Source organism: Sturnus vulgaris, chromosome 5 (genome assembly GCF_052056855.1).
Source record: "Sturnus vulgaris isolate bStuVul1 chromosome 5, bStuVul1.hap1, whole genome shotgun sequence".
NCBI lineage: Eukaryota > Metazoa > Chordata > Aves > Passeriformes > Sturnidae > Sturnus > Sturnus vulgaris.
Window position 1 is genome coordinate 8,093,748 of NC_142247.1, and position 21,534 is coordinate 8,115,281.

Consider the following 21,534-nt stretch of genomic DNA (forward strand, 5'->3'; position numbering starts at 1 on the left):
AAGCCCCGAACCCCGCCCAGCCACCTCAGCCTCGTCCCTGCTGTCTGGGGACGTTTTTGGTCTGAAGCGTCTGCGGCCTGGGCCTGCCCCCTGGTCGGGAAACAAGTCGCTAACAAACATCAGTCCATGACTAAATGGGCGTTTGTGAAAGGCCATCGCGTGATAAAACCTTCCTGCATGTTAGCAGAATATAAAACCCCCAGGGACACTCAGTGCCAAAGTCAGTGTTTGAGCCCATCAGGTGCTAAAATGTTCATCAGCTACAGGAATAGCTCCTTTTGTATGGATACTGTTCAGAGGAAGCAGGCAACTTTTCACCCAAAAATTTCATCACGGAACCCCAGACTGGTTTGGGTTGGAAGAGACCTTAAAGCCCATCCCATTCCACTCCCTGCAGGGGCAGGGACACCTTCCACTATCCCAGGTTGCTCAGAGCCCCATCCAGCCTGGCCTGGGACACTGCCAGGGATGGGGCAGCCACAGCTTCTCTGGGAAACCTGTGCTGATGACAACAACAACGTGGTCAACAATTGTGATTCACAGTGAGAGCTGAGTGAGAAAAATAGGACATAAGAAGTTATGGTTTTAGTTCCTGTGCAGAGAAGCCCGATTTACGCATAGGAAAGTCCTTCCATAAAGAGATAATTAAGACACCGGCCACATATTAAGGTCACCGACATTCTGTGATAGGCTTGATGCAAAACAATCAATAAAACAATAAAAAGATACTACATAGTGTACCCCGGAGATGTGAAGAGTCTCCGAGGGACACTGTAAGACAAATTACATCTAATACGTACTTTGTCTCTGTATGACAAATTATTCATTAAAAAATAGATACATTATGACAGCTGAAACAAGCAGTTTGCAGTATGTTGGAGTACAGCAAATTCCTAAGAGTTTTAATTCCCCAAATAATCTGAGTACAATAAATATGCATTATGATTTGCTGGGTGATGGTACAGTAATAGGCTGTTTCAAGGATGCGACTGCACGGAAAGAGTTAATTTAATAATTCATATAACTGGAGCTATTAAATATTCCCTAGTTTAGCTATGAAAGCAGCTGCAAAATGCAGCGTCACGTGTGTGGCCACGTGCAGTGGAAATTTCCTAGCACAACAATACCTCTGGCAGCAGAAGAGAGCAGCCTTCACAGCCTTCTTTCGATGGAGAGGGTATGTCTGCCGTGGCAGCTGACAGCAAGAAAAGTGAGCCTGAATCCTCATGCTTGTCAATCCTTTTTTGTTCCGGCATCCATCATACCACATACAGAAGAAAGCTGAAAGGAAGTTCACTTTTTAAATGTATTAAATATTTCATTAAGGACAGAAACAGTTGGTTTGGTTTTGGGGTTTTTTGGTTTGGTTTTGGGGGTTTTTTTTCTTGTTTTTTGGGGTTTTTTAGTTTTTTAAGTTAAGCGTCTTTTAGTTTAATTCAGCAGTTCTTAATTAATGCTAGAGTTCCATAGTATAAAAAGATGTTGTTTTGCTGTCTCTCTGAAATTTACATTGACCATATTACATCACAGCTAATAATAGATGCTATAGTTTTCAATATTAAGGTATCTCCACTTTTAACATTATTGTTAAAAAAGGGGAAGTGGGGTGTAATTTGAGAGCAGCTCGGTGATGCCTACTATTATTGTATCAGGAAATGCAGTGGCAGCCCTGGTGTGCTATCTTTGTGACAAATTACTCTTATGATGACATTTGAGTATTTTATTTTAAGCTTGAGGCTACTCACAAGGTTACCTGTATGTGCAAAATTCAGCCTGGTTTCAGGAGAGGAACTATAATTGATTTGAAGTGGTAAATACAAGAATTGAAATATGAGAACCAGTGAATAGAAGAAAGCCACGACAGAAAGCAGATATTGCAGAGGTTAGCTTACCTTTTATTATATTGTACCTTCGAGGCAATTTTCTTCCAGCATGTACAAATGTAAACACAGCACAGTCCTTGGCATGAGTTGGAAGATAAGCTTTGCCATGTTCATTTTACAGATGAGTAAACCTCTTGTACAGAGCTTTAAGGTGAGACAAGGGGGGTTGTACTGCACAGTGCTGAAAGAAGTAGTTTGCATAAGACACACACACACAAACAGGCAAACACTTTCATACATTTAGAAACTTTGCCATGAAAATCTTAAAGACATCCCAGCTCCAGGTGGAGTGCTGTAGCTATGCTGCTGTTCTGCTTCTCCTGGTGTTTACCTTCACTCAGAGAGATGAAATCATACTATAAATAGAGGGCAAAGTCCACTCTCAAACATTACCTGGTGAAGTCTCCTGTTTGACATGACAATAAAATGTGGAGCAATAGGTGGTTTGGTTCTTTAGAGCCCTTCGCAGTACACTGTGCTCTCTAGTGTGATACTGACTGAATCACAACACTGCTATCACCAGCACAAAAGAAAAACACCCAAAGTCCCATGACCTCACTAAACCTTTTGGACAAGGTGTCAGTAGGTTTCAGCAGATCTCTCTTTAACCCCTCAGTAACTCTGCATTGGCTGTGCTGCCAGGGCTTCTTCTGCTCTCTGCTTCACACTCTTTTTCCTCAGGTACCTTAGAGACAGTTGGGGATGCTATTTTTGTTGCTAAACTGAACTAAGAGGAAAGCCTGCTCCTCCCTGTTTTTAAGTGAACACCACCATCACATTTCCAAACCAAAGCCCAGCGCAGGCTCCAGCATGCTCAGTATGCTTAAAAAACCACATGGGCCCACTGAGAGCAAGGACAGCCATTTGGAACAGGGCTCCTTCTGCAAAAGGGGTCGGCAGGGCCTGCTCACGCCACTTGGCATCTCCCGCCGGTGTGGGCGCAACGCTCACGCATGATGTGGTGGCCGGGGTGCTGTGGTGACCAAAGTGCTGTGGTGACCAAAGTGCCATGGTGGCCAGGGTGCTGTGGTGGCCAGGGTGCCATGGTGGCCAAAGTGTAATGAACGAGGGCAGAGCTTTTAGCTGAAAGCCACCCGGTCGTATGAAACAGAGTAACAACTTTCTTGTAAAAAGAGACACTCGTTTATTAAAAGCAGCTGTAGAAAACGGAGGACCCGAGATAAGCCCGAGTCCCCTCGCAGCAAGCCGGAAAAACGATACAAATGTGTCGAACCCCCAACACACCGGGCACTCCTTCGGAAACTCCTCTGGAGAGCAACAAGCAGGACCCTGACAGCCCCTTTTATATCCCCCTTGGGTCCAGGATTGGTGGGATTTGGATCCCAGTGATAATTGGTCCGTTTTGGGGGCTTTTATTGGTCCTTATCACGGTTCATTCCTGTCCAATCATTCTTTCGGGGCATCGAGTGATTGGACCGCTCCTTCCGCCAATCTCGTCTTGTGGCGCTGATGTCACTGCGCTGGCCTCACTCTCAAGGTGTTACCACGCCCCTCAGGAACAACCCCCACGCCATCCTGGACCCCTTTAAACTTTTAACAAACATTAATTTAACTTATTGTAACATTTTAACTAACTTCAAACACAATAAACTATTCATAAAGCCGCAACAGGGCAACAATGAATTTAGAAAATTAACAACCTTAACTTGCAACAAACGAACCAATTTTTACCCATAGCAAAAGTGCCATGGTGGCCAGGGTGCTGTGGTGACAGGAGTGCTGAGGTGGCCAGGGTGCCGTGGTGACCGCGGTGCCACGATGGCCAGGGTGCCGTGGTCACCAAGTGCCGTGGTGGCCACGCAGAGGTCCATCGCTCCAGGGCCGCTGTCCCACCGAGGGGTGATCCACGCCCGGGGCCATCCGCCCCACCGGCTCCCCCCGAGGCGCCGCCAGCCTCGCGGCGCCGGTAGCGCCCGGGCGGGCGGGCGCCCGGGCGGGCGGAGGTGCCGGCTGTGCCGGCGGTTCCGGCGGTGTCCCTGGCGGGGCGGGGCGGCGCGGCCGGGCCGGGGCGGGGCGCGGGCGGACAAAAGGGGCAGTCGGGCGGGATCGCCGCCGTGAGTGGCCGGCGCGGGGGGCGCGGGGAGCCCCCTTTGCTGACGCGCGTCCGCGACGCGGCGGGGACTCCGGGCCCAGGTGAGCGGCGGGGTCCCGGCGAGAACGCGGGGGGAGCGGGGGGAACCCGGCCGGGCTCTCCGGGCAGACCCAGGCTGCGCTCCCGGGGAGCTGCGGAGTGCCGAGGGTTGCTGGCGGTGCCGGGACCCGCCGCCTCACCTGCGCGCCCGGCCCCGCCAAGTGTCGCAGGACGTTTCACGGGCAGCACCTCCGCCGGGGCTGGCGCCGAACATCTTCGGCTTCGGGAGGTGGGATCGATGTCCTGTAACAACGCAGCGGGCGGGGGTGAACGCCGTGCCCGCGGGCGGGGAGCGTCCGGCACCGGCTGCTCAGCCCCGGCAGGGATCTGCGCCCTTCCGAAGGATGCTGCGAGCACCCGTGCGCTTTGTACTCAACTACGGTGTTCTAAGCAAATGAGGAGCGGAGTGCGGGTGCTTTCACTCTTCGCAAAGCAGGAAATAAGCCCTCAAAAAAAGTCCAAGATATGTAGCAAAATATGCCGGAGTTAAACATATAAAAAAATCCCGGAATAAATCGTTTACTGTATCTACGTACGTTTAAAACGATGCTGTTGATAACAGGAATGATCTGCAACAGCAGAGATGGATACAGAAATATGTACGGCAGCGTATACTCAGTAATGTTTAAGTCATTTCACAAGGAGTGATTTCATCAGCGTGGTGAGTTCTGTGATTAAACAGATTTCGAAGTGTTTAAGTGGAAAGCATTAGCCTGAGATTTCTTCTCAAGGCCATAGCAGAAAGACAGACACGTGTATAACAGGAAGACAGAGAAGACTCCATTGTCATTTTCTGTCGCAGGTACATGGACAAAGTTATTTTGAATTAAAGTATTGTGGGCACATTTTTTTTTTCATTTAGTGCATGTCAGCTGAATGAGAGTTAGCACTGAGTATAATGAAGAAGAAAATCAGAATTTATGCAAGGTGTTTCATGTCTTCGATGTAAAAGTATCATCTCTGTAGAGACACAGTCTTTCTGAAAGAAGAAGTTTAACAAAATTGCCTACTTCTCCTGTTTGGTAGGTGTCTGGTAGTTCTTTTTAATGATTTCTGTATCAATAGGCCATTGATCATAAGACCATTTAGATCAGACTAAAAGAAATTTAATGGATTCAGCTTCTGCAGGGTAACAGCCTGCTGGGCAAAGCAAGAGCTGGTGGGAGTAGAATAGGAACTGTGAGCTTGACCCAATACAGGAAATCTAAGTAAAACTGCAAACAGCGTGGCATTTTCATTCTCTATACTGATGTTCAGAACAAGCATCAATACTGAGATAAATTTGAGTTCTTTGACTCACAGTCACACGGTTCTTGCATATCAAGTTTCTCTCACGTTCCCAATGTGGCAGCAGTAACTGGGATTTCAAAGGCACCTGTAGAAGATGCTACCAAAGGTCATAGAAAATTGTGAGTTTTCTGACCACATATCCAAAAAAGTGTCCCTAAATGGGACAGGCTGGAGGTGCAGGGTGATAGTGTGGCTGCTGTGCTGTGCAGTGCTAAGGGGACCAGGTGAGAGGAAATGCAACCCATAGCTCTCCCAGGTGTGCCAGCTTTTAAATATTAGGAATTATCAGGTTTAAATTAAAAATGTTATTTGGTCCATTGAAGCTCAGCATCTGCCTCAGTGTTTTTATAGATTATGACCTTGGTGACCAGCATCCTTGAATTCTGCATTTAATATCAAGGCATGAATCCCATAATCCCCCTGCTGAGGATGCCAGCAGGTTCCCTGCAGGTACTTTACCCTCCAAGTGGATGGGGTGGTTGAATAAGGTCTCTTAAGTACATAAGATTTTAATTTTTAATTTGATAGAACACATCTTAAAATTAAGGATTCAGATTTTACTATGCAGCTGTATTAATAATCGTGAGCTTTGCATAAACTTATTGAACACCAATAACACCTTTTACAATCTATATCATTTATTTTAGGAGCTTTCAAAAATACAAAAATCTAAGACACAAAAAATTGGAATAAATGTGAACTAAGAAACATTTTTCCATTCATAGATTATTGAACCATATATATTGCCATACTTACCTCCAACAACTTGGCCATGCAATTCAAGAATCAACTTTAAGCAAGTTCTTATTTATTATATAAGAATCTTGATCTTTTGGTGAGAGAGAGAAGTACAAAGGGCAGAAGATGTTTTGAAAAGGAAATGTAAATGTTAGAGCAGAATCTGACCCAATCTAAACCTTGTTATAAACAAGTAAAGCAAAGGCAATATCCCTGAGACAGGTGGTGCTGTCCCAAAAAAAAACCCCAAAAAACCCAGAACAGAGCCTGGTAGAATGTGTGTGTGGGTTTGGGTTTTCTTAGAAATAGTTTCACTGTGGTATCAGTATATTCTTCGCTTCAATGTTCTTAGTTCTTCTCATGACACCTCTTGGGAGCTGAATGGGTTTGTTTTGATAAAGGCAGACACCCCTTGTTTTTTTTTTCAGTTTAGAAGCCATTGAAGTAAGTTTGTGAGCACTGAAGGAATCAGTAGACTCTTTAAGGAAAATTATACTTTTTAGGCTTATCAAATGATGGCTTTTTAATGCAGACAAAACTGTGCCATCTACTTTTTAAGGCGGAAATCTCTTGTTCTCTACAGTCAGTTTTCTGTCACAGTAAGGACTGGTGCTCGGAAATGCTGATGATACATAAAAATCCTGAGATTCTTCAAGTCTTGACTCAATCTGTACATGCTCTTTGCTGTAAAAGATTTCCTCCATTTGAAGTCTGCTGTACGCATTTCTTTTGCTACTGAGGTTACAGAACTTGCTTAAGGAGCACATTTTTTATGTTTAAATATAATCAAATGCTTAATTCCTATTATGTTCTGAGGTAAGAAAACCTCTGTTACATTCCCAGTGGAGGTGTGTTATCATACTAACTTACTGAGCATAAAAGCAGAAATGAAGTAAAATGTAAGAAGTACAGCATGTATTTTTTAGATTTACCAAGTGTCCCTTAATAGCTGTTTGAGGCAATATTAAGAAGTGTTTTGTGTAAACAGTGTCCAAGGTCATTGATGTTAAGCTGACTGAGAACATGGTAGGAGACAAATAATTAATTTATCTTTGCTCCTTGACCTGATACTGCTTTAAGAGTTCATCTAGCACCTGGGTTAACTAACCTGCACAAAATGAGTAATGGTGACTTAACCTCTCATCTTTCAAAGGGAAACTCAGGTTGCTGATGGTTACCCTGCAGCATTTTGCCATGAGCTGTGCTGGTTCCAAAGGCAGGGGTCTCCTGGTGCCCACGGGCTGTGTGCTGCCCATGGCTCACAGCATCTGACCTGCAAGGGAAGAGGGCCAGAAGGCAACTGCTGCTCATTGACAGAGGTCGTAGGAGAGCCTAAAGAAAACCAAACAAAAAAATGCCTGAGATTTTAAAGTGTGTATTCCTGCATGCCGAATATTCCTGTTTCTCTGAAACCTTAACTAGCTCTTGATCTTCAGTCACTATGTCAAAGACTTGTCCTTGTAAAATAGCACAGAGATTTGTGCTTGCAGCAGTGAGGGTGCTGTCATGTTTTGAAAGAGGTGGCCATGGATTGAAGATATATATGCAAACAACCAAGCCTCTATTTGTTTTTCATTTAAATTTAGTTTGCATGGGCACCTGGTAGAATCTGAAGCAGTTTGAGATAGGCTTTGATACCATGGGGGTAAAGGACGAGGGTCCTGTCTGTCAATCCATATTTATGTAGGCAGGTGCTGGGAATTTTGAGCCTGAACACTGGATTAGATGATCAGTAGTGGTTTTCTGTTTCATAATCAGTTTTAAAACATAGTAAATAATATATTGTTATTATTTATAGCTTTACTGTGTCACATCTGCATAAAATATATAAGATTATATGCGTAAGACATAAAGTGCACATAAATTGCATTGATAAGTTGTAAAATACATAAGGATGATATATAAACTATAATTAATGCATTCGGTGCATCATACTAAAGAATCATTGTGCCTGTCTTAAAATCTGTTAACACAGCAAATCTAATTGAACTGACTAGAAGTAAATTTCAGATCTTTTTGTTTTCCCCAACTCATCTGCTGGCTTGCCTGGTTTAGCAGTGTTCCTTTTTCAAGAAGATTTTTCTGTTCTCTTTTGCTAGATTAAAAAACATCCTCACAAATAAAACCAACCTGATTATGCAAAGTAAAGACATTGTCAACATAGTCTTTCTACTGAAGATGCTTCATTATTCAGTCAGTCTTGTGTTCTTAAATTGCCATCATTTCCATCATATAATTAGGCATTTGGAGAACTGTTTTTTAAAATTTGGATCTAGGCCTCTTTTCATCAGAACATTAAGTATGTATTTGACTTGAAATATATTATTTATTCTGCTGAAGGCATTTCACCATTGAAACTAAGCTTTAAGCATGCTCAGTCAGAGCTTTACAGGGAAGCTTGAGCTTTTTTGATCTGGTTGCTTGTTTGGAAATGCTCTCTGTTGCTGGCGTGGGGTCATGCCAATACCTCCTCAGAGGTGTTGTGAGGTGGTCACTCTTTGAATCACAAGCAATTACTCACAAACATGTACAGCATCTTTGGTTTCTGTAAATCAAAATCAGTTTGCCTTTTCTTCCTGTATAAATGAGAGAAAGAAGGGAAGGATGAGATGGATGGTAGAAGATTAACACATCGTGCTGTGGAGTGTGATACATGTTCCTCTTGATCAGCTCTGCACAGATCCAAACCTGAGGAACACAACAGGTCCATATTAAAGTAGCTTTTGTGTACATTTCTATGTTACACCTATACACCCAGATTTTTAAAATGATGACAGAAATCAGTAAATGGCCTCAAGACAGGTAATTCTCAAGCAGAGAATTGCTAAGCTTTGCTCTGAATCTAAATGAGACCTGTCCTGTACACCTTCATGTCAGTGACCCTCCCAGACTACCTTTGCCTCAGTACTGCCCATCCTGTAAAATACATTTGACCACCCCTCCTTGCTGGATGGGTCTTGCATTGAGACAGCTTGGTGGGCAAAGCTGAGCTGTGGAGAGCATGACCCAACAACTCTTTTTTAGCCTGTGGGAGGAAGGTATTATCATGCTAACAGGTGTGAGATAGCATATGCTGCACTTTGGGCTTTTGTTGTGGTATTGTATGGTTTGTTTACATGTCTGAGTTCTGTACTGTGTTGACTTATTACAGGTCTTTTTCAGGACACAGTTTTCAGCTCACACAGATATAGACATTTCCGTTGTGTGGCCCTGTGAATGTGAAACTAGCATCAAGTCTAGAAATGAAGAAAAAAGAGAAAAAGAAAATACCTTTTTTTAGTATTTTTCCCCCTCACTATGTCGTTGTGAAAGCTGAAAATAGTAATACATGTGCAGGAGACAGCTGACCTTTTATGCTTGGTCTTACTACATTTTATCCACTATAGCACTTGTTTTACTAGATAACTTTTAACAACTTACTGAACTGTGAAGAAACACAATTAATACATTTCCATTGGTACCCACAGGCTACAGGAGTACACCACTACATCCCTAGATGTTTACTTTGTACGTGTGAGCCAAACAGTTGGGTTGGTAAACCTCCAAAAGTCCAGCACTGCGTGCTTTGACTGTTTCTCTATGCAGCCTACTGAGATTAACTGCATCCAGAGAACTGACACTTTAAATGTACAAGGGAGGACTTCAGCATCCCTGGGATCCTCCAGACCCTGCTCTGCCATTCTCAGTTTCCCATTCATGGATCTACAGGATGCCTTGGAGCTCCTGCCCAAGCTCTGGTGGAGTTCTCAAACCAGGAGCTGCCCTGGGTCACCCAGTCCGTACTGCAGTAGTGTCACATTGGACCTTGCACCAAAAAAGGGACAGGGATGCACTTGTGGGAACATGATCAGCCCTTGGCCACCACTACACCCAGTAACCCACTGGTCTAGATGTTGCCCTGGGAAATGGAAGATCCATTCAAGTATCTGCTCCAGTGAATATGGATTGATTTAATGTGATACAGCTTCACTCCAGTGTGTGTGTATGAAGCCTTGGCACCTGATTCAGAGCTACAAAGTCCTTGGCGTGACTAGGTATCTGGAAATCAGGTATGGTGCTGGAATGCACAAAGTTCCTCTATGGACATCACCCTTTTTTTCCTGATTTTTTTTCGGATGGAAGAGGGAGACACACATAAAGGAAACATTTGAAATGGAACAGGGCATCTTTCAAAGCAAATATGGCACCTAAAACTACTGTCTCTTTTTAAAAAAAAATATTATCTGAATTAAAAGAGCTTTTTCACTCACCTGTAACATACATTCAGATGGGTGCTCCCTTGGAAGGAAGGCTGTGAAATTTCCCCTTAGAAAAGGGGTTGGGTCACACAACTCCCCTCAAAGCTGGTGCAATAAAACTCAGAAGACCTGATCCCAGCTTCTCTTTGTCATTGCTAAACTACACAGCTTTTCAGGACTCTGGATACATTTAAAATCCTAGATTCTAGACATCTTTGTAAGTAAAGCAAAAATGCTAAAAATAGAAGAAAAAAATCCAGAAGATGAAACAAACTGTATAAAACACATAATATCTGCCAGCTGACACTAGTCTGTAACAGGCTTTTTTTCCAGCCACAATAAACACCACTAAGAGGATCCTACACTTCTGTAAACCAAGTATATTTTCATTTATTAATATCATATTTTTATGAGTTTGCTTATGCAGTCATGTATACACATTAGTTATGAATAATTTTGCTTTGTGGAAAATGCAAACTTCATCTAAATATTGAAAGAAGAGCACAAAGGCCCTAATGTCACCCCAAGTGTAAAATTTAAAGTTTTTACAAGACTGCAGCAATGTAGCAAAGGAAATTCATACCAAGCAGCATTATGACAGTCCCTTTTGCTTGGTTTAGTTTAATTTCTGAGAATATTCTGAGTTTTTTTTCATTTGACCTGCTGAGAGTGTGTTTTAAATGAGAAAGAAATCCAGCCTGCAGAACTTCCCTTTGTTGCTCTCCAGGATCACTGCATCAACAAAAAGGATCCGTTTTTTAATGATGGAGCCAGGAAGCAAAGAAAGAGTAAAAAACGCTGGCCATAACCAGTGCCAGATAAAACCAGAGCACCTCCAGAAGGTTATAATTACATTCCTCATCAGGCAGAGCCTTCCACTGCAGCAAATGTCCAAGGACATGTGTAGTTTGGAATAATCCCCATCCACAGCTCTGATGTTGTTTCCCTTGATAAACCAAATTAAACAATCCTAATGACTACAAAAACATCAGCTCTGCTCTCCAAACACTGCTCTCTGTGTTACACAAATGCTTGCAATATTAGACACAAGCCACATGTGCTGAAACCTGTTAAATATTGCCATTGATTTTGTGGTACTGGTTGTGAATAACTTTCCCACTGTACAAGCAGGCAGCTCCACTGGTTTTACTGGTTCCTACTGTCTGCTCCTCCATGTCAAAATATACTAATGGGTTTAAATCTTTCTTATATTCTATTTCTATGGTGAGTTGCTTATAATTTCCGTGGTGGTAGCCTCCAGCTGAAGAAGATGTGTAAACTTGGACCTGAATTTGACTTAGGAAAACCTGTTCAAGTTTGTTTTAGGTATTTTGCTGCCTGGGGATCTCCATGGGTTAGAATGATTTAATGCCAGGCCGGTTGTTGCAACAGTGTAGGAAAGCATCTTAGTACTAAGTGAAACTACTGAGAAACTATATTTGTCTACACCAGTTATATTTGTCAAGATTTTCCAATTTCTGGGTTGTTTTGAGCCAATATAAAGTAGCAGCCATCTAAATGCTGCAAGTTTGAATTGCTGGACATCTGCTGGGTCACTGAAACTTTCCTATGACTACTCTTAAAATAGTTCTCTTAGAAACACTCGTGTTCTGACTGGAGAAGTAAAAAGAGTAATTTGAAGAGGACTTTAAACAATTTCCATCTAAACTGAAAAGACCTTGCACAACATGAAGCCCTGAGGTTGTCTTTCGTGACTTGTTGCAGAGTAAGATGTCTCACATCACGAGAGCCCCCAGGCACTTTGTCCTCTCCAGCTACCCCAATGGAGCACCAGAAGAGGAGACCTACAGTAACCTCCAAACAATTCCAGACACCACAGAGCAGATGGAGTTTGATATCAGGTATCACACTACATTAATACTCCTTCTGTCCTCCCCAAGTACAAAGTGCCAGACTTTCCAGAAAACCGCTAAGCCAAGTAATCATAGTACACAGTACTGGAAATGGAATAGATGCAAGTGTAGATAACCTGTAGTGCTTAACACTGACTGTGCAAGATTATGCTGCATTAAATGTCTGTAGGTTTTTATCTTGCACAGAGGCACAGATATGGCTCGTTATTAGAGACCCACCTGTTACAGTAAGCAGCTGAAGAAGCCATTTCTACATAATTCTCCAGGCGCCACTTACAACAAACTAGTAGTGCTGCCCTGGGTTTTTCTTAATCCCATACATACATTTTTTCCAGTACAAGAGTCAGGGGCTGCCTTTCTCTCCCATCTGTGAAAATTCCTTTCTGTGGTTTTTCTGACTTTTTTTGTTGGTGGACTGACCAAACCAAGCCCAAGGGTTTTTCTCAGCAGACTCTAGAATTAAGCTCTTAAGCCTACTTGCTATTCAGCAGATCTCATAAATACATCTCAGTAGAAATGCAAATTAAAATAAAAATGTATATTCATAGTATTTGTCTACCAGAACAAAAACGTGTCTGAGACAAGCTAAATCTCATTGGCAGTTTTCGTCAGGAAAGCATAACCAGTTTTTAGCATCAACATGTGCCACAGATGTTGTTCCAGTTTCTGTACATCCCAGGACCTCCCTAAAAGCCTTAAGGTTTTGGTCAGTTTGTACCTGAGCACCACCCAGTAGCTGGAGACCCACACTGCACAGTGGAACTCATTGGAGTAAATGTGTTGGATGACAAAGCCAACATTTTTATAAGATGAAACATTTTGAAAGGTTTGAAGTGAAGGCAGTTTCAATATTTTGACTTGGGAGGGAAGGGAGTGGGAAAATCAAAAACCCCAAGCCAGAATCCCATTGTCTTGTATAAGGAAATGAAACACCCAAAAAATCGTGTTTTTTCAAAAGTGCCAAATATACAGCTTCTTATGAAAACATCACAACACTTCATGTATGGGCATAAAATACTTAATCAATAAACCCATAAATAACAAGAAACAAACCAACCTCCGGTAACATTTCACTTTTACATGCCTAGTTTAGCCCAGCTGTTGGGGGAATAACAGTACCTGACATTTGCAGAATGCTTTTAAAGAATTGCTGTTGCAGGGTTCTCCTCTAACGTGCACATCCTGACTGCCTTGCAGCTCAGCCACTCAGGTTGGCCATCAGCTGGCCCTGATCGGGGATGAATTTAACAGGAGGTACCACAGGACATTAGAAGAAACACTGCTTCACCTGGCACGAGTGTAAGTTACCTTATTGGCAGATCCTTTAAAAAGTCATGTTAGACAAACAAGAATGTTTCTGTATACAAAATTAAAAAAAATTATTGCTACTACTGCTGCCTCATACAGAACATAGAAAAGCAAAGCAGCTTGTTTTACAGGGAAAAGATTTGTAATAATGTAAAGTGCAAATTGTTTCCACAGACTAGAGCCATTTAAAGTCAAAAGATTTAAATAGTGTCTTGCTGTTTCAAATTCCTCAGAGGCACAGTAACTTTAGACACAATTTTAAGCACAACTGAGTGATAAGAAACCTGCAGCCCAGTGTGGGATTAACATGTTACTGCATGTGCAATAATTTACCCATGCACATACTAGAAAACATGGCTGGACTAGTTTGAACTGCCTTTTATCTGCTGTGAGCTGAAGGGTTGTCCTGCATAGTTATTAACTGACATGCAGCAGTGTCCTAACATGAGATACTCAGCTGTGTCTGAAACCCCAGGTACTCTACCTTATTTTCTCCTTGCTTCTGGGAGAGGATGGTCACTCATTGCAGACCTACCAGAATGCAGTTCAATTACAGCTGTGTAACATAACATAGAAATATATCTGTATATAACATATATATATACACCTTCTACCTCAGCAAAGCTGGATTCACACTCCAGAGAGAGCCTGTGGCATTGCTGTGTCAGTCTCGTATTGCTGTGCTGATTCATCAGACATAAACATCTCTCACTGGGTTATGCTCTTCTAAGTTTGAAACAACCACAAAAACTGTCACAGAATCACTTAATTCTGAAACTAAATTATCTTTAGATTTCAAAGCTCTTCTTCCTAAATATTTAGAGAAATATACATGTACACATATACTTTTATGAAGGAATATACTAAAGGTTTTTGTTAAGGTTTTGTTTTGGTTGGTTTTTGTTTCCTAAATGTTAGTATTTTATTTGCCACTTTTTAGAATACATTTTTTATCCTCATGCTTTCTTTGTTTAAATCATCAGGGTTGCTATCAGTGTTTTCCAGACATGGAATGTTATTAAAAGTGTTACAAGGAGCTTTGGAGGTGTTGTGAGCAGTAACTGGACAAAGTGGATCACTGGCTATGGAGACTGGGTATGCTCTCTCCCTTTTCTCCCACTTTTTTGTTGGCAAGTAGGCAACAGGAACACCTGACTCCCCTGTAATGTCAGTGAGTGAAGCACATAATGTGGCTTCACGCTGGGGTCTATCCCTTAGTTTGTTGGTGCCCCCTCAGTGCCTGTTTTTTTCTCTGTAGACTGAAATTTCTCATGTAAAGACAGAGGATGCTGCCCAAATCTCACACAACTCACGGGGTTCTGTTCAGAGGGGAGGCACCTGCCACTATCAAATGCTGGAAGGGTCTCCCTGGGGAGATGAGCAGAGCTGCTGCCAGTCATACTTACCCAGAGAAGACAGGAGGATTCTTTAGTGGTTGGAGAGTCCTCAGTAAAATTCACCCTCCTCTGCATTTCTGCTGCAGAACTGGACCGTGCTCTTGGGCCCACACTGACCTCCCACGTGGGCCCTCTTTTAGTTTCCTTGCACCTTCTTTTTGCTGCTTGTTATTTCTAATTACCTTCCCCTTTCTTCCCACAGACTTGCAGGCTTCCTGTCAGGTGTCTCTGCCAGAAGCTGGTGCCTGCAGCCTTGCTTGTTGCTGCCTTTTGGTGGGCCATGAATTATGGACTGTAGAATTACAACAGGAGGTCATTGCTGGACACTGACCGACATTGCTGACACCCCAGTGGTGGCAGCTGGTTTGTTTTTCAAATTTACACTGATAAAAATCTCTTTAATATTTAAAACCTAGGCTAGTGCTGGGTCACTGCTGTTTCATATCTTTTTTAAAGAAAAACTTGTAAAATAAGGAGGTTGTTGCTGGATAACTGCCTGACTTGCTAGTTTTGAAATGTGACTCCAGGTGATTAGAAAGTCTTTTTTGTGTTTATTTTAATGCAATATAAAGTGTCTGTTTCCTATAAATGAGTTTGTTAGAGATTCTGGATGTGACGAAAACTGAAGGCATGCTGGCCATCCTTTAAATTTTAACACTGTAAAAGCAATAGCAAAGATTAAAACCATGATACTTTTTTAAAATTAAATTGTTGCTTCAAAACTTTTGCAGTGTTGTCTGCTTTATTTCCCAAGAGTCTGCTATCACACATTAATGGCAGTATCTTCTGCCCCTTTTCAAAGTAAAAGTAGGAGCTGCCCAGAACAAAGAATTGGATGGATTCTGAGAAGAGATTTTCTCGGAGGATGTGTGTCTTTTTGCAAGGCACGGGCTTGGAGGCAATAAAGCTTGAGGGGAACATGAGCACAACTTACAGAATGGAGATGGTGGAGGTGTCACCCTCCTGGACTCCACAGGTGGCCATTAGGGCACAGCTGAGTTGTTCGTCTCTCAACATCTCCCATTTGTGCCTGGTTATTCTCTCTGTGTATCTGCATCTTCTCTTTGCTGTTGAAGCTGTTTTTCAGTGTCCAGCATTAGACTCTCTCAGTGAGAGAAAACAAAAGTGCATCTCTGTGGTTTGGGTATTCCCCTCAGCAAGGGGATGCCTGCTTCTTGCCCAGACAAGCAGCTCCTACCCTTAGTGTATTTTTAAAACAGGAAACTACAATATTCAATGGATTGTGATCTAAGCACTCATCAGAGAAGTTGGAGTTTCAAGTTCCAATCTCTGCTTTAAATCAAACAAGTGAAGTCTTGTCTTTTGCCTCTTTAGTGAAGATAAATGCCAAATCAAGCCAAATTAAAGCATGTTGAGGAACATGTTTACTCTCTTAATTGAATGCTGCCTAAACCCCATTATGATTCTAACTGCCCTTCTCAAAAAATGTTTCTGGAAAAAAGAAAAATGAAGCTCCACTAGACTATTTCATTTGACTGTTTCATGCAAAAGATGTTGAAATATCTTTGAATTAATGACTTGAAATGCTGAGCAAAAGGAAAGCAGGTAAAGAAGGAATGTAAAGGGTGATGGCTCCAGCATACCCCAGAAATTCAAACAGCAGCATATATTCCAGTGTCACATTTTTTCAAAATGCTCTCAAGCTGATGTGCCCTGTGTGTGTGTGAGGTAGCCAAGTTTTTTCTAGAAAAGCACATTTAGCACACCTGGAACTGTAGTTACACACAGGCAGAAATTGGCCCACATAGCCAAAATAACAGACTAAAGTTTTATCAGTGAATTTACTGCTCTGTTTAGCTCCATAATAGCAGCGTGATAGAAAAATATGTAAAGTTATGATTTAGTAAAGGGTAAAATTTAACATCTAAAGGGTCTAATAAACAAACTATTAATGTGTAATAAAGTACTAGTATGAAAAAATTGACTCTTCCCAGCTGAATCAATTTAATACTACCAAATAATTATTTCTAGGTAAATAACCTTTATGCACAGGGGAGTAATGATGAACATGACACTCTTCACTGCCTATTTCATCCAAGAGCTGTGTGGAGTGACTGCTTTTTCCCACTCTTGCAATTTATAATGTAAGGCTTTGAATCACAAGAGAGGGGAATTTCATCACCCAGCATATATGGAGCAAAACACAGTCTCAAGGAATACAAAATTCAATCCCAGCAAAGAAATAAATGAAACACAAAGCAAACGGCACCCAAAGCCACAACAATCAGCACTAGCTGGAGTGCCAGGGAGCAGTCAGTGCCAGGCTCCCCTTTCACCTATGGAACACAGTTAGTTAATCCTCTAGTCACAGCCCCACAGTGACTCAGGAGACTCAACATTAATTCTTGCTTTTTCACTGCCCACTTCCTCATGTGACAGCATTTACAGCACTTGATTTTCCACATCCTGTTTCTGCTTGTTCATAGGTGAAGGAGCCACGCTGGTTTCTCACCTCTCAAACATTCAGTTTCCAGAAGACAGGGGATAGAGGAGGAAACACATTAAAGAAATGCTCTGAGATCCAGGATTTGTAATTACTTGGGCACTCTCTGCACAGCACACACAAGGTGAGGCTGTGCTGATGGGCACCACACGAAACCAAGCCCTGAACACTCCCCATACAGAGGTACAAAGACATCCATCACACTTTCTCTGCTCCTAGAAATTGCAACATCAGCACAAGAGCATGATTCCGTCTGGCTTCTGGTTTTGGAGACACAAAGTTCACTGAGGAGCAGCTTCAGCTCAACCACTGCACAGAAGAAAAGCAAACACCTGACAGTGGTGATGGGTCCTTTTCCCCACTAATTAAACAAGACCCAGTAGATTGCAATGCTCTTAGGATACAGATTTCCCTTCAGCATCCTGCAGCTGACAAGAGTGCAAACGTTATCTAATGGTTTGCAAACGAGATTTCTAGCATGGATTTCCCAAAGAGCTTTAATTCCAAGCAAAGTGTACAACAAAGTGAAATGAGGAGGGGGCAAAAGAAGGAAAAAAATTGTGGCAAGAACACTACAAATAGAAAACAGGTCTCCAACATTTCCTCAGAAAGGTTAAATAATTAAAGTCCAGAAATTTTAAAGCACTAAAATTAGTGCCACCAACATACCATGCTCAGTTTCAACTATCATAAAAGCTGGTTTTAAAGTCATAAATGTTGCATTTGGTCTTACAAGGTGTGGTCAGAAACTTCTAACACAGGACAATCCAGTGTTTAATTATATAAATAGGATTTAGTTTCAATATTCTAACCAATAATTCTAACTGAAGACTTCAGTATGCATTTGTGAATCATTAACACCTTACCTGTAACATAGGAACCTTCACTGAAATAATTTTCTTTACAGTTATTCCAACCCTTAATCATCAGCCTCTAGCAGTCGAATGGTGAAGCTGAAAAACTCTTCAGTATTTTACTAATTGTTAATGTTTACACATGCTAAAAGTGGAATTTGTACTGTAAGGGCAGGCACAGCTGCCAGCTGCAGTCCACAAAAGAACTGTTTAATAATACAGCCCACTTAGCAATGAGAATAAGGGACAGTGTTTTTAATTCACTCTCCCTGTCATAAATGTGAAATTGCAGAATGATTGGTACTGTAATTGGAAGTTCTCCTGCATTTCCATAATACATTATTGAAGATACTGTCAGTCATTTGATTTAAGTAATATATCCAAATTTTTTCTATATATCTGTTAAATGCAGCACTAAAATACCAAAATAAAAAATACAAACTGGGAAATGGGAATCTCTTTACTGGAGGGTTTGGGACAACCTGCTGCTCTCCAGCTCATCATTTCCTGCTGCCAGGAAATGTACATAATATTTTTATTAAACTTTTTTTCCCCAATGAACATTTCTTGTGTAACTCAGCACAACCAATGTGGCATCGGACAAGTGGAAGGAAAGTTACTTCCATCCACATGTGGACAGAGCCAATAATGATGCACCCCAAAGCATTAAAAATGGCAAGAAAAGCTTCATAGTTTATTTGTAGTTTAACCTTAAGAAAATAATTTTTTCTTGTAACATCATCTGCCTCACTCAGATGCTACCTGAATGTAGCCACCTGAAATGTGGACACAAAGTAAGAGAACTTTACATAGATGAACACCCCACAAGTCAGTTGAGTATGAAAACAGAACATCAACATGCTGAAAGCTGTCCCAACAAATGGCTCCTCTAAATGCACTCTCCAGCCCAGAGCACAGCCCTACACAACTTGGAGCCAACAACCCCTGCATTCCTGCAGAAGGTGCCTGCACCAGACAGCCAAGGCTACCAACTGGAACCTGAATCCACACCCAAAAACTCCCCCAGAAAACAACCAAACAAAAAAAACAAACAAAAAAAACTCAAGAGGGAAAGTTGCTTGCAGGATTGAGGCCAAACAATGCTACTTGGCCTGTTTGTCAACAGCTTTGCAGTCCTGACACAGATAGAAGAGCCAAACTTTGCTCTCCCCTTTCCACACCTGAAGAACTTTAAAAAAAATGTTCATAGCAATCACACACATAGTGCTCTTTACATCATGAGAAGCCATGAATGTTTAAGACTTCCTCTTTTGGGAGCACAAGGTTTCAAATCAGAAAAAAAACGAGTTGTGTGGATTTTTCTCAAAAGGTTATTTAAGTCTCCGCTGCTTCCTCATCTTCCAGAGCATCTACATGTTTATATTGTTTCCAGGCCTTTAAATTACATTGTTTGAGAATGGCTCCTAGTTGATTCCCGGGCCCCACTTCGTATGTGTAAGGAAATTCTGTTCCTTGCTTTCTTTCGTACACTGAGTGCATGGTCTGCTCCCACAGAACAGGTGACACCACCTGCTTCACTAGCAGCTTCTGAATATGCTTTGAATGCATGTACTTTTTGCCATCAACATTGGAATACACACAGAACAGCGGTTTCTGAATTTCAATCGATTTTAGGACTTCAGCCAGTGGCTCTATTGCTGGTTCCATAAGTCTGGTATGAAAAGCCCCACTGACTGGAAGCATTTTTGTACGTTTAAAATAATATTTTCGGGCATTCTCCTGCAAAAACTCCAAAGCCTATAAAAGAGAGAGAGAAGTGAGTCTTGCACAACAAAGGTTTTCTCAGTTACCCCACAAGAATCACCTCATCAGACTTACTGTGATAAAGGGATTCCTTTCCCTACCCAACAACAGAACACATGCCGGAAGAAAAACCCCACAGATCAAATACTTTTGTTTGGACTAACTAAGGCCGTAAGTTACACCCACACAGAAGTGCAAAGTAAAAGTTTTTAAAAAGTGAAATGCTCAGTTCTGAAGGAATAGTTACTCTGAAGCAATACCTGTAAGTGTCCTGCAATGACTCTGCTGTCTGGAAACAAATAGTTTGAAACTGTGCACACGGGGTTCTCTATACCCAGCGATTCACAGTGTTTACGGGCTTCCAGGCAGGCAAATTTGTAATTTGCCTCTCGCCGGCCGACAACCGAGAGCATTCCACTGGGGACAGCTTCCGACGCCTTTTGCATGGCTTCGGCGCGCACTTTCACCGCGTACAGCGCTACGGAGAGAAACAGAGATGCGGCGTAAATGTGAGCGCGGGCACCTGCGCGCAAGAAAGGGCAGTTGTTCACTCTCCGTGAAATGTCAATGCTTTTAATGCCGGATTACACACGTTAAAACGAACAGTGGGAGTAGAAAGTAAAATTTGTCCTCTAATTAAAAATAAAAAGCGAGAGGGACACAGTGAGAACACGCTTTGGAAACAGCACTGGGAGATCCTAGCAGGGAGTTCCGCACGTCCCCCAGGCACCTTCGGCGAAGTCCAGGGCTCCAGCGAAGACCAGCGCCGCGAACTCCCCCACGCTGTAGCCGGCGGCCGCCACGCAGCGCTCCACGACCTGCGGGGACACAGAGCCGAGCGGCGCCTCAGCCGCAGCGCGGGCAGGCCCGAGGCGCCGCCGCCCCGACCCCGGCCCGGCCCGGCCCGGCCCCCGCACCCGACGCGGCCGCTCACTTCAGGCTGCAGGTGGTTGAGCTTCTCCACGGCGGCCAGGGAGGCGACGAACACGGCGGGCTGGCAGTGCTGGGTGCGGTCCAGCGCGTCCCGCGGCCCCTCCAGGCAGAGGGAGAGCAGGTCGTAGCCCAGCACCTTCTCGGCCAGGCGGTACATGTCCCGCACGGCGGGGTACTGTTGCAGCCCGCGGCACATCCCCACGAACTGGCTGCCCTGCCCGGGGAAGAGCAGCACCGTGCCCTCCCGGGGGCACCGCCGCTCCCGCCTCGCCGCCGCCGCGCCCGGCTCCTCGGCCTCCACCGAGCTCTGCAGGAGGTCGCTCAGGCTCGCCGCCCGGTCCCCAGCGCCGGGGCGGGAGCTGCCCCACCGCCGCGCAGCGCCGCGGAGGCCGCCGTGCCCGCTGCAACCACCAAGCCGCCATAGCGCCGCGGCCCAGCCGCCCATGGCCGCCGCCCGGGAACGGGCGTTGCCACGGGAACGGGGCGGCCCCCGCCGGCAGCCGCAGCCGGGCCGGGCAGGGGGGACGGGAAGGGAGGGAGGGAGCGAGGGAGGGAACGAGGAACGAGGGAGGTCGGTCGGGCCTCCCGGCGCTCGCCGCCCTCAGCCCCGCGCGCCGCCCTGGGCCCGGCCCGCGCCAG

General features: G+C 43.6%; 2 protein-coding genes across 3 annotated transcripts; one reads left to right on the forward strand and one right to left on the reverse strand.

The window, feature by feature from the left end:
* The first annotated feature begins 1,091 nt into the window (after positions 1–1,091).
* On the forward strand, positions 1,092–15,602 carry LOC148223539 (uncharacterized). 2 transcript variants are annotated; one of them, XM_088164794.1, is made up of 5 exons: positions 1,092–1,210; positions 12,027–12,163; positions 13,373–13,474; positions 14,467–14,578; positions 15,083–15,602. In XM_088164794.1, exons 1-5 carry the CDS (start codon positions 1,169–1,171, stop codon positions 15,176–15,178), a joined length of 489 nt encoding a protein of 162 aa, XP_088020920.1. In that variant the 5' UTR covers positions 1,092–1,168; the 3' UTR covers positions 15,179–15,602. The 2 variants fall into 2 exon arrangements, with proteins under 2 accessions (XP_088020920.1, XP_088020921.1); XM_088164795.1 differs by lacking the exon at positions 1,092–1,210 and adding an exon at positions 3,916–4,037.
* A 3,269-nt stretch (positions 15,603–18,871) lies between these two features.
* On the reverse strand, positions 18,872–21,427 carry MCAT (malonyl-CoA-acyl carrier protein transacylase). The gene is made up of 4 exons (XM_014878957.2): positions 20,897–21,427; positions 20,693–20,780; positions 20,223–20,440; positions 18,872–19,956 (listed from the first exon to the last, which is right to left on the reverse strand). Exons 1-4 carry the CDS (start codon positions 21,338–21,340, stop codon positions 19,534–19,536), a joined length of 1,173 nt encoding a protein of 390 aa, XP_014734443.2. The 5' UTR covers positions 21,341–21,427; the 3' UTR covers positions 18,872–19,533.
* Positions 21,428–21,534: the final 107 nt, after the last annotated feature.